Source organism: Vulpes vulpes, chromosome 13, assembly GCF_048418805.1.
Source record: "Vulpes vulpes isolate BD-2025 chromosome 13, VulVul3, whole genome shotgun sequence".
Taxonomy (NCBI): domain Eukaryota; kingdom Metazoa; phylum Chordata; class Mammalia; order Carnivora; family Canidae; genus Vulpes; species Vulpes vulpes.
Genome location: NC_132792.1, coordinates 121,000,399 through 121,013,247, shown reverse-complemented (window position 1 = coordinate 121,013,247; position 12,849 = coordinate 121,000,399). Strand labels below are relative to the sequence as shown.

General features: G+C 39.3%; 1 protein-coding gene across 1 annotated transcript in view; it reads right to left on the bottom strand.

Annotated features, from left to right (window-relative positions):
• The window catches only part of DNAH14 (dynein axonemal heavy chain 14), a 317,326-nt gene that overhangs the window by 100,983 nt on the left and 203,494 nt on the right, over positions 1–12,849 (bottom strand). Inside the window, 9 exon segments of the mRNA XM_072733718.1 lie at positions 1,787–1,957; positions 2,879–3,046; positions 4,177–4,314; positions 4,863–4,991; positions 5,948–6,132; positions 7,030–7,091; positions 8,614–8,749; positions 9,714–9,872; positions 12,558–12,674. Of these exon segments, the coding sequence (XP_072589819.1) occupies positions 1,787–1,957; positions 2,879–3,046; positions 4,177–4,314; positions 4,863–4,991; positions 5,948–6,132; positions 7,030–7,091; positions 8,614–8,749; positions 9,714–9,872; positions 12,558–12,674 (1,265 nt within the window).

Below are 12,849 nucleotides of genomic sequence, written 5' to 3'. Positions count from 1 at the left end.
GAATACAAAGAAGGGGCACTCAAATTGGAAAGAGTGCAGTGTTGGCCGGAAAAATCCACCCCAAGAGGAAGCATGAGCTGAATTTTGAAGGATGGCCAGAGGGTAGTGGGGGTAGGGACCCCAGAGGTGTACAGGCAGAGGCAGGTGATGCTGTGCTAGGATGTGGGGGTAAGGTGCTGAGGTTTCCAGTGCAGATGTACGCTTGGAGGGTACCGCTGATCACAGGGGTGGGAGCCATCAGGATAGGGCATCCAGGCAGCACAGAGAACACAGGGGGCAAAGACTGGGAATGGTTCTGCAAGTGGTTTTGCATGTTGAGCATGAAGCACCCCAAGCAACATGAGCCAGACTTAGCAGACAAATCAAGGTCTCACTTTAGGGTTCAGATTCTTTCTGCCAAACCACCACTCTATGATAGCTTATATCTATCGAGCACTTACTATGTGTCAGAAACTGTCTAATCATCTGACACAAATTGTGCCATAGATTCTCAGCACAGCCTACGAGGTGGGTCCAGCTGCTACCCTAATCTCAGTGACAGGCACCTGGGACACAGGGGGTCACCTGCCAGAGCTCCACAGCTGGGCATGGGAGGGGCTGGGCCTTGTAGGTAGGCAGAGCCCATGTGGTAGCGTCTATGTTCAACTGTTTTCTCAGGGAAGAAAGTGGAAACAATACATGGGTAGGCTGGGGAGTGTGGTCTCTGAGTGAAGGAATGCAGGGATGAGAGGAGGCCAAAGCATCACAGAAGGGTAGCCCCAAGGAGGGCAAGGAAGGAGGAGTGACACCAACCAAGTCTGAGAGACCCCACCCATGAGTGCTGGATGTGCAGGTGGGAGAAATGTCATCCCTGTTAGCCTAACAGAAAGATTGGAGGGGAGGTGGCTGTGTGCTAACATGAATCATCACATCAAGGATCTGGGCTGAAGAGCAGAGAACTTGGATTGTATGGGAGTGTCTAGAAAATATTTTGTAAAAACTTTCTGCATTTGTGACTTGTCTTAAAGAGACCTATGTACATGTACATGAGTACACACATACACACAAATGCAGATGTGCATGTGTGTGTATACATTGTACTCTGAGTTTATGTGCTTGCACATATCTCTAGGTATAAGATTCATATCCAAAAGTCTTTTTTATTTTTTTACTGTTGTGAATTCATGATATGTCCTGGGCTCCTATGAACAGGGTGAGAGAAAGCAGCACCACCAAAGAAGACGGATAAGGAAGGAGGAGTCATGTTGGAAGGAATTCCCAAGGACCTCCCTAATGCTCTTGAGAGGAGACTACAAGGAGGCTTTGTGAAGGTGCTGAGCTTGCCCCTGTGCTTCCTGTTAACCCTGGTGGTGTGGCTTAGCCTCCTGAAGTGCTGTCCTTCCTTCCAGACCTGGAGCCCACCGGCACCATGGACACCACAGTTCAAAAGGCTGGAGGTACTGAGAGTGTGCACTTCTTCCAGCCCTGGAGAAATGGGAGCAGTTTCAGAGCTTGCAAAGGACAAATGCAACAGCGAAGGCACCAAGACCTTATTATTTCCATCATATCAAGTCTGTACTTATTTAGACATTATCAAGTTGGAAATGGGATTGCTAATAATATTAATGTTATAAATACAATAGAAACAGATGAGGACTTTTAGAAAACAACTTTTTTAATAATAAATTTATTTTTTATTGGTGTTCAATTTGCCAACATACAGAATAACACTCTCTCTCTCTGTGTGACTATCATAAATAAATTAAAAATAAAATAAAATAAAATAATTCTTAAAATTTAAGTTTACCTGAAAATAATTCTCAAGTTCCTTTGAAAGAAATTGATAGAAAAGCCGTTTTTCTGTATATTCCATTAGGCGATCGTGAAACACTCGTGTAGCTTCATGAACGAAGAATAGAGCCAACATCTCTTTGGAGGTAATAACAGTTTTGTCAGCTTGCAGCAATCCTAGAAGAAGCTATTAGGGATTTAAATGCAAGACTTTTTTTTTTTTTTAACATTAGCAGGTACTATGTGAAGTAGAGGCTCAATTTTTACATGTTTGTGATTCCATAAAAATAGAAGTGATTATCTGAGGTAAAACATGTCCATTTCTCCAAGTCATAAACTGGATTTTTGATGAGATGGGCAGGTTATAAATCAGGAAAACAGGCATGGCATCCCCCCTGGAGTAGAGGGTTTGAGGACCCCTCCCAGGGCTCGCCTCGCTAGCATGGGAAGCCAGGAGTCCTGACTATGGTGCTGACCTGGAGGCAGGGGTGCTGGTGCTTACAGAGACACTCCTCACTGCACACATGTTCTAAGATTCTGAATCTTGATGAAAAGAACGTGTAACCCATTTCAAACATTATATGCACTATTTTGAACCACAGTCCCATGGCAAGGAGAGGAAGATCAAATTCAAAAATTGTTTTTCTTAATATTTTAATTCTAAAAATTATTTGATCAAGGCTAATGACTAAGTCAGCACTGTTAGCAATGTTTCCTATGGTAGAAAGCAAGGCTTGTGGGAAATGCAGGCATATCTATGAAATGCATACATGCTTTTATTTTCTGAGAGCTGCAATAGTATTTTAGGAAAACCAAAATCTTTCGAATACCCTTGCCACTGCTTTCCCTGCTGAGAATCTCAGCTAATATTCTAACAGTCTTAGTGGCTTCATCACTGAATTCTCTGCAAGGAATTATTTTAATGATTCTTTTCAAATGGTTCATGGGATAAGGTGCTAATAAATAGCAAAACTAATCAATGTGGATTTCCTTTCCCTCCTTCTAACAATTGGGATGCTGACAGTGGAGAAATGGAGAGAATCAATTCCGTAAAATTACATTCCCTCAACTTATAATTTAAAGATAGAGAATGAATTCTAAAACACACCTTAAACATATCTCGAAGATTAAACATGTAGTGGCATTTTGCTGGAGTTGGCAACATATTCTGACATACTTGGTAGTATACAGCAAGAGAACAAGATATTATTTGATCCTTACTTTTCTGAACCTCAGATGTGAAGTTACTGAGGGAGAAATATATTCCCAAATGAGCCTTTAAAGAGAAATTTTATAGTTAGCCCAAAAGTTTAAGCATGGTTTCTTCCTAAATAATCCCTTCTAAAAAGGAGGTTGTGTACTATCAGGGAGGATTAACGGCATTTAAAATGCTAGTAATTAGAATCCACTTTCAACTGACAACAGACTAATAATACAAAGACACTGCGAGTGTCGAGTGTCGCAAGCTGGGGAAAATTCCAATTGGTCCGAGTTTGATGAATGATCTAGAGGTATGTGTTGCATGTCCTCTAGGGACAATTTATGTCCCGCCTGTGTGTATACCAGGTGTGCTGGCAATTTTTCTACCTCCTTGCTCCTGAAGGGAGGTTACTAGATGAAAGATAAAGTGATAGAACTGGTTTCTCATTTTGGGTTGGTTTATGTACATGTACGTTCACCTATGTTAGGATTTTTTTAAAGGTATAAGTTGTTGATCATGTGCAAAATCACCAAGTGCTTTTTGAAAAATAGATTTAAAAGTTCAATCTTTAAATTTTACATTATAAAGAAGAAAAACACATGGTTAGCTTTGAAGAAATTGGTAATCTTGCATAAGCTTGCTTTCTTTTCTTTTCTTTTCTTTTTTTTTCTTTTCTTTCTTTCTAAGTAGGCCCCAATGTAGGGCTTGAACTCACAACCTTGAAATCAAGACCTGAGCTGAGATCAAGAGTCAGATGCTTAACCTACTGAACTACCCAGGTGCCCTTCAAATTTATTTTTCTAATCAAACTAGATTTCAAGTTGAGCCATTTTTCTAATAAGATATTTCAGATTCCTTTTCTCATTTTGTGTTCTATAAAGAAACACAAAGAACAAACCAATATAGCAAAAACCCAGGTGTGCTTGTTAATGATACAGATTCCTGAGCTCCACCCCAGATACGCTGGATCAGAATCTCTGAGAATGAAGTCTTAGGACCTACATTTTAAACATGCATTAAATGTGCACCACATGTATTTCTAATGCACACTAACTTAAGTTTCTGCTATTTAGAGATAAATTACCGCTGGAAGCCAGAAAATGTAGAGGGAATAAAACTCATCCCTTACAGGAATTTTCTTTCAATTTTGGTGGTTTTAAGTTCTCATGTCTTCTCCTATACCATGGAATTAAAACTCATTTTACCTGAAAAATCGCATGCAGGGAGCCCTGTGAAGGATGAGGCAGCACCAGGATGGAGAAGTGCTTGAGGAGACGTGGGCTGATGTGCCTCCTGACTGCTGCAGGGACACAGGCCGCCACTAGGGAAAGATCCTGAATGTTCTGCTTGAAGAGTGAAAAGGTTAAGTATATGCATCTGAAAAGGTTAAGTATAAGTAAGTGGGTGAAATATCACCCACTTCCCAGCCCCCGGTACACAAAATATTTAAATGTTTAGATGAAAAGATGATTTACTGCAAAAAAACAAAAACTGTGATGGTAATAGAAACTGGTCTTGTTAGACGTAACCGAAATCCTCAAAAGCAATTTTAAGACCTGTTACTCCTAGGAGGCTTTCTAAATGTCATCAAACAATAGCCTGTCTTTTAAAAAGCAATTACTGGAAACGAAGCAACACGTTGAGGCACGTGAGGGACTCTGGTGATGAGGGAGGGCGCAGAAGAATGGGCATGAGTTTCTGGGACAGCCAGGATTTCTATGCACCCACAGACACACATAAAGACGCCATCAGCATGGTTAAAGTAGTTTCCAATTTGTTCTGCATGTTCATCTGACTAGAGTTTCTAAGTTTCTCAATTCACTCAACGCCATTATGAATGTTTGTTAAGTAACAACAGTTAATGTGAACAAAATCTTAGGATATACGGTACCTTCCAAGCATTCTTCTCAGTATCATAAAGCCCTCCCATATCTAGTAACTGCCTGATTAATTCCAGGGGTGGCTGTGTTCCATATGTATCTGATTCTGGCACATTCAGATCATCGATGAATACTACAATCTTGAGGAAGACAAAGGATTTTAAAACATATCTCTTAGAATTGTCTTTCTTTCAGTTGCACGTATTAATTATACTACGGTGTAAGAACAAAGTTGTATGTAACGACATGACTGCTTTTCTCTTAAAAAGTAGCAGACCAAATTCTATTTTGAAGATATGATTTTAGAAAACAGTAAGTTTTCAAAACAGCAGGACAAACTCAACAAGGCTATTCTCTTGGTACCTTTCCCTGAGGCCATGGATCTAGTTTCTCTTCCTCTTACTTGCATGTTAAAAATAAAACAGGCCCAAAATGGGGGTCATTTATGCTAAGCCCCAGACCACCAAACCCAAACCTCTTGACAGTTCCGCTCTCCCAGAAATGGAATCTAAAACCAGGCACTCAGCCCTAGTGAGGTCCTCTGCCTGATAGACACTGCCAACTCCCTAAAGGAAGTGACATTGCCACAAACAATATGCTTTTTGCCAGTGTAACTTCCTTGCTCCCACACCACTGTGCCTGTGAAAGTCTTTCATTTTGTTCAGCTCCTGGAAGCTCCTTTCTGCTAGTTGGATGCCTAGCAGATTCACAAATAATTGAATAAAGCCAACTAATCTTTAAAATTTATTCAGTTGAATTTTGTTTTTTTAGCATCTCAAGTCGTGATCATGGGAAGAAAACATGTTTAAACACTCAGTTACAAAACCATTGGCATCTAATGCATTTTCCTGTCTTATCTGATCTTGTTTATTAGGTTCCAGGAGCTTCTTCTGGCTTTAGTAATTCTGAATCAGTATAATTGATCAGTATTATATTGATGTGAAAACCAAAGCTTCCATTTACAAAGTGCATTTTCTAGCAATGCGCAGGTGTGTAGATGGAGACACAGTTTTTTCTGTTACTATGAATTAAAATAAGTCATATTATGCCTTGAGTAGCAGAAGCATATTAGTCAAAGTAGTGAGGGGTGTATTACCCTGCTGCTCTTTGGTGCTCCAAGAGTGTCTTTGGTTCTTCGTACTAACTTCTTGAGAATCATCTCCTTGGCTTGGGCAGCTGTGATACTGATGCTAAAATTTATTGTTGAGACTATAATTCCTTTATTATCATTTTTAAATGAACTTTCATCAATTCTGACTTCTGGCTTTTTAATAGGCTTATCTGTTATACCAAATATGGAAAGAAACACAAATTCAGAGTACTTTAAGAATATTTGTGATTTATTTTAAGGTGTGAGGAAATATGAAGGTTATATAGTTTTACTATATTGTTTTCATTTTCATGAAATCACTCTGCAGACAATTCAGAGAGAGAAGGAATACCAACTCTGAAATATTTCCATCAATTTCCTTCCTTTTCTGTGGTATGCAGGGTCTCTGCAACCACAGCCAAATGAAACAGTATGAAAGCCCAGAAAACTCTCTGTACATTTATGCACAATTGACACAGGTCACTTTTTATTATTGAAAAATATTTAGATTTGCAAGATGTTATGTATCTAATGAAAGTATGTATGAAAGGTTTAAAAGCAGCATGCAAGTGTGTCTACAGAAGGCATCAGACTCATTCCCTGAGAGGATCCTCCACAGGGTGGGATGGTGCCACGGCAAATATGAAAGTAAAAACAAAACAACTCCTCTGGCAAGAATCTTGTGGCCAGGCTCCCTTCCCTTTCTGCAGCTTTCTTTGGATTGCCCCTGCTTTTCTTCTTCAGAAAATGAGTGGCTACTCCCAAACCACTGGGCCAGAGGTCTCTGAGATGAGGCCTGGAAGCAACACGTGTGGCCAGATCTGAGAACTCACAGCATTTTAACTCCTCCACCATGTTAGTCATACAAGAACGAAAGAACAGAATAGGCCGATACTGCCTCCCGGTGCTTCTAGAATTAGTCCAAAGTTCCCACTTCCTGGGAAGATCTCCCAAACTCCAGCTATTGGGCAGGGCAAGGCAGTTCAGGATCTTGTATTTTAAACTATCAGTGGAAATGTGTTCATCCCGAAATGCTGTGACCTGCATGCAGCTGAGACAGGAAGGGATGTCCAGGACTGTACACGTACCTAGACTCCCGGCTGCTGTCTTGTGAGTTTCAGAAAGCAAGATGCTGATATTCTGCTTCAGGCTAGTGGAAAACAATGTTTTAGAAATTCAGAGTTAGCTTGCTTCCCACAGTAGCCTTATGAACAAAACATAAGGAAAGCATCAGTGTGTGGTGGGCTCTACCTCAATCTCCTACAAGGAAACATTCTCTTTTCCTGTTTACACTTTTACAGATAAGATTGTGTCACCACTGTCACCATTAAAGCTGATACCCAAACTTAACAACGCAGATTTCCTCTAAAGAACAAACTGGACAGATCTCAGGGGTGCCAGGCTGCCAGTGTCCCTGATGGGCAGGAAGCCACTAACTCCCTCATCCTTGTATGGAAAGCACTTTGCCTGTGGACGGTTCCACACAAGCCCCTTTCACCTTTATTCTGGCCGTGTCTTCAGGTATTTCTTTGTAACGTTATTGCTGTATTAAACTCCATTTCACTTTATATACTGCACATATAGTAAGATTTAGTTTCTGGTGTCCATTATTTATGTTTATAGTAATTCAGGTAAGGAATGATTCCTATGGTATTCAATGTTTCCAAAATTATTTCTCTGACTTTTTAACAGCCTTATTTAAGCAAAGAAGGATTCTATTCCAAAATCATTCATGGAACATGCAGGTGACAGTGCTCCTGCAAACCAGTGGCACTGGAGAGACAAGTGAAATTCAAGATATCTTGGGAAGACAGGACTGCCTTGATGAGTGCCAGTGTGGGCAGGAGAGGGGCTGTGGCTTGGAAGGAATCCCCTGAAGGGAGGGCAGGTGTCTCTTCTGTATCTGAGACCCTGCCCTGGTGATGCTAAGCCCTGGGAGGGCCTCCCTCCTCTCCTCCAGGGAGTCTAACATTATAGGAGGGGTTGAACTGGGCTCCTCCACAGTTCCACCTGCTTACTCTGTTCAAACAACAGTGTGGTTCTCTCATATTTTAATTAGAATTAACTTTAAAAATTTGCATTTTATTTGCACAATTTAGAACTCTTTTTCATTGTTCCCCTCCCCCATCTTAGGAAGAGACACAGAGTATGACAAAGTTCTCTATAAAAAATTTTTTTTTCAAGTAGGCTCCACACCCCCAGCATGGGTGGAGCACCACAGGGTGGGAACCCATGACCCTGAGATCAAGGCCTGAGCTGAGATCAAGTGTCCCATGTTTAACAGACTAAGCCACCCATGCACCCTTGTGAAGAATATTTTTATATTTGATAAGAAGAAAATGTATTTCTAGTGTTAGAAATTATATGCAACATTTTTTGTATGTTGTGGTTACATTTTTCCAGGAAAGAAAATAGTTTATAGCTGTACTTTGTGATGTAATAAAAAGGAGATTTTAAATTTAATTATATATAAAAATTTCTCATTTAAAGGAATTAATCTAGGTGTTAATACTTTGGAAAGTATTAAGTATTAAGTATACAGATTTTCTTCACTCCTCTTTGGAAGAATTCTGCATTTTTACATAACAGGTTTGCTTTTTAAAACAAGGGACATTTATATATTAAACATTTTTTTTTTTACCAGACAAATCAACTTTAGAGTTTAAATATACAACCTTGATTTTTTAATTTCATTATACAGTAGGACTTCTCCTAAGATTGAGCCATATTTCACATCCAGTGCTCCAGGACACTCCAACTTCTCAAGCATTTCATTAATGGCAGCGGTTTTTCCAACAGCAGGGTCTCCTAGGGGGGAAAAAAAACCACATTAGGTTAGATTTATAGCCAAGGAAATGAATAGATGCTAACATATTAAGATGAACCAATAACATTTTATTTGAAAATTGTATGTTAAAGAACATGGTCAAGATTGGGTAAACTAGGAGGTAAATATGAAATCTGCTCAAATTATTTATATCTCTTATAAAAGGATAGATTAAGAGTTAACTATTATTTTTAATTGAATAGTCACTTGCACCTATCACAAATCTTTCTTACAGGACAGCAGAGCTACCTCATGAAATTAATTTCCCTGAAATTTTTTGTCAACACAATCTGTGGGAGAAATTTGATGACAAACTACTACAGTAATATAGGGGCATGGCTTCACAATTCACCAAATACTAAGAATAAGAATTTTCTAAACCAAACTGGAGGCAAGGTATGGACTGTCTGAGAGTTCCACCCTCATTTTGCCTCCATATTTTCTGTATGGAACTGGGAGAGCAAACCACTGCCTGTGGTGATGGGCAGGTCAGCATAGGAGAAAGGCAAGAAGAAGTGACAGAAATGCTAAGGAAGTGGGGGACTGTATGAACTCATTTGGTAGCAAAAGACTGAAAAATTTTAACACTGGGTTGAGGAATTACATCTGTCATTTTTTACTCATGCAGTTTCTTTCTTTTTTTTTTCCTGTGTATATAATTATGTGAGTGAATGGATGTTCCTAGCATCAGCCACCCCCCAACCTGCCCCGCCCAGGCTGTCAGCCCATGGGTATGGAGCCCTAGAAAGGACTGAGCCCACAGGCTGCCTCTGAGATTTGTCCTCTATTGGCAAACATGGGGGAGATGGGCATTCATGCACTGTTAGTAAGACTGTACACTGATACAGTGTCTAAAGCTTCTCAGGGCTTATTTTGCCCCCAGTTAAAAAGTAAATTGATTAGACTAAGTAATTACTAAGTCTGTTCCTAACTCTGTTTTAGTACCTGTGAGAAGCACAGGGCAGAAATTCTTTAATAGAAAGCTTATGAGGAAAGAAAGGGACACCGTGTCCCTGGTGGCGATGTGACTGATGTTCTCTCCATACTCCCTGATCTTCAAGAGATTTTCACTGGATCCTTCAGGGTCCGCTAGAATTGAAGTTCCTAAGGTAAAGTTCAAATGTTTCAAATGACTTATACATGAATGTTAATCTTTTAGGTACTAAACACTTTCTGGAAAAGTCTGTCCCTTGTGACACAATGTAAACTGACACTAGCACCCAGGGCCTCTGTTCCTTTCACCCACACTCCCCCCACCCTGTCTTCCAGCTCCCCCACCCCCCACCCCTGTAGGTGATGCCCGGGAGGAAAGCAGCTCTCCTGCAGAACCTCCTGTGGTCCTTTTTAAGAACTTCACATACAATGGAATATCACTCAGCCATCAGAAAGGACGAATACCCACCATTTGCTGTGATGTGGATGGAACTGGAGGGTATTATGCTGAATGAAGTAAGTCAATCAGAGAAGGACAAACATTATATGGTTTCAGTCATACCGGGAATATAAAAAATAGTGAAAGAGATTATGGGGGAAAGGAGGGAAAATGAGTGGGTAAAATTAGAGACAGTGATAGAACATGAGAGACTCCTAACTCTTGGAAACGAACAAAGGGTAGTGGAAGGGGAGGTGGGCGGGGGTATGGGGTGACTGGGTGATGGGCACTGAGGGGGGCACTTGACAGGATGAGCACTGGGTATTATACTATATGTTGGCAAATCAAATTCCAATAAAAATATACAAAAAAAAAAAAGAACTTCACTTCTCGGGTAAGCCTTCTCCTCCCATCATCTGTCTCGTTTCTGCTCAAATTTTCTGTTGTACAAACATTTATGTACTAGTATCACCCATCTTTTTATTGGCTGAACTATGGGAAATGGATATTTATTTAGAAAAACTAATTGAATATAGGCAATTTATATGTAATAAAATACACACACACCCAAAACTAAATTTCTCTTGACCCCACAGTTTCTTACAAATACCACCCCAGTTCTTTCTCCCATTATGCAGCCAAACCTCTCAGAAGGGCTCAACACAACACAGACCTCACTTCCTTCACCTCATATTCACTTTTTTAACATTAGAAATCAACTAGCCGATACATTCACATGCTGGTCAGCAAGTTTTAAAAATTTGGTACATTTTAGAAATCCTTCCATACCAGTAAAGACTTTTTTTCTGATTAATGTTCTTCTATTTAGTGAATGTATCCTAGTTTTTTTTTTTTTTTTTGTATCCTAGATTTCTTACCAGCAATCAAGTATTAGATATTTATGGTGTTTCCTGTCTTCTGATGAATTTATATAATATACACGTTATTCTGCACATAGCTTCCCCACATGGAAAGTTGTTGGGTCACTATAAACTGGCATATGACTTATAATTTTGATGTATTTTGATAATTGCCTTCCAGTGTTTTCATTCCAAAGCACCTCACATCACTCACTGTATTTCTGATAATCTTCCTGGATTCTTACATGAACAAAATGTGGGGTTTTGTCATTTTTTTGTTTCTTGTGCCAGACAGTGGTCTGGCACCAGGACCTCTGATTTACCTTGCACAGGCTCAATGGAAGACGATATTGTGATGTTCTGATATTTAAATTCCTGTCATAGGTTTGACTTTGAAAGCCTGTGAGGGTTTTGGTTTCTTCTAAGCCTGTCGCCTACAATTAGGAAAAGGTGGGGGCAGAGGAAGTGGTACCTTAGATTTGGAGGAAATACCCCTGGTTTTCTAGAGGAATGGTAAACCAAGATATTGAGCTATATGCATGGACATTCAGTTATGTTTTTATACGTAGTAGTAAAAGCTAAGGAGAAAAATAACCAATATTAGCAAAACATGTGATAGACAATTTGGAGGTTTTAGATAAATGTAATCATCTACTAATGCATACTGTGACAAATATTATACAGTGGGATGCTTGTATAAATTAATTCAAAATTAGAAATTCCCAAACACTCCATAATTATGATATCTCTGGTTGTTTCCTACCAGAATGTCTTATAACTGAACTTTGAAATTCACTGATGAGAGAAACCTGACCTAAAAGAAATTCAATTCAATTTGCATTTATTGAATTTCTTATATTTGCAAGACCTCTAATCATTAAGTTCCTGCCTCAAACTTCAGCTAAGCTCTCATGGTTCAACATTTTCTGTATCTCTGTTTTCTCTATGTATAAGCAGAAGATATCTGTGAAAGTATGATTATTCTTTTCTAATTTCTTTTTTAATTGACTGTAGTTCTTACATATATGCTTTTCCTATTTTAGAAGAGATCCTCTCCCTTTTCTGCTTTCACTACCCACAACTAATTAAAATACTAAATATTCCTGGGATCCCTGGGTGGCGCAGCAGTTTAGTGCCTGCCATTGGCCCAGGGCACGATCCTGGAGACCCGGGATCGAATCCCACGTTGGGCTCCCGGTGCATGGAGCCTGCTTCTCCCTCTGCCTGTGTCTCTGCCTCTCTCTCTCTCTCTGTGTGTGTGACTATCATAAATAAAAAAAATAAATAAAATAAAATGTAAAAAAAATACTAAATATTCCCATTAGTAAGACTTTCAATAAGCTATTGTTTTACAATGCACAACTGCCTCAATCAAATACATTCCAATTTCTCAGAAATCAATATTCTGTGGTTATGTTTTTAGTCATGCTTTGTAAACATAGATCTATATTGGTTCTGCACAAACTTGGAATAGGTCTTCAAAGCTGCTGATCTAACTACTTTTTAGAGCAATCTCAACATTTTAAAAAAGAGTATGATTCTTAGAATTATTCTTACCTTTTTGAATTAGTGTCTGAATACTAGGAAGTAATTCTGACCATGGTATGAATTCGCATTGCTGTAAATCCACAAAATAGCCAAAGATAGAACGCTTACCAGTTGGTAGATTGACACCTGCATTTGAAAATGAAAAAGAAATCCAAGTCAGAAACGTTCATTTATGGAATGTTTCCTTAATGATATCTCAATGTGAAAAATCTGATTGTTGAATCAGAAATAATAACCATTCACCAAGGATATATCCAAAATTATAAAACAGGCCTATCTTTTTTTCCTTCTGATTTTTTTT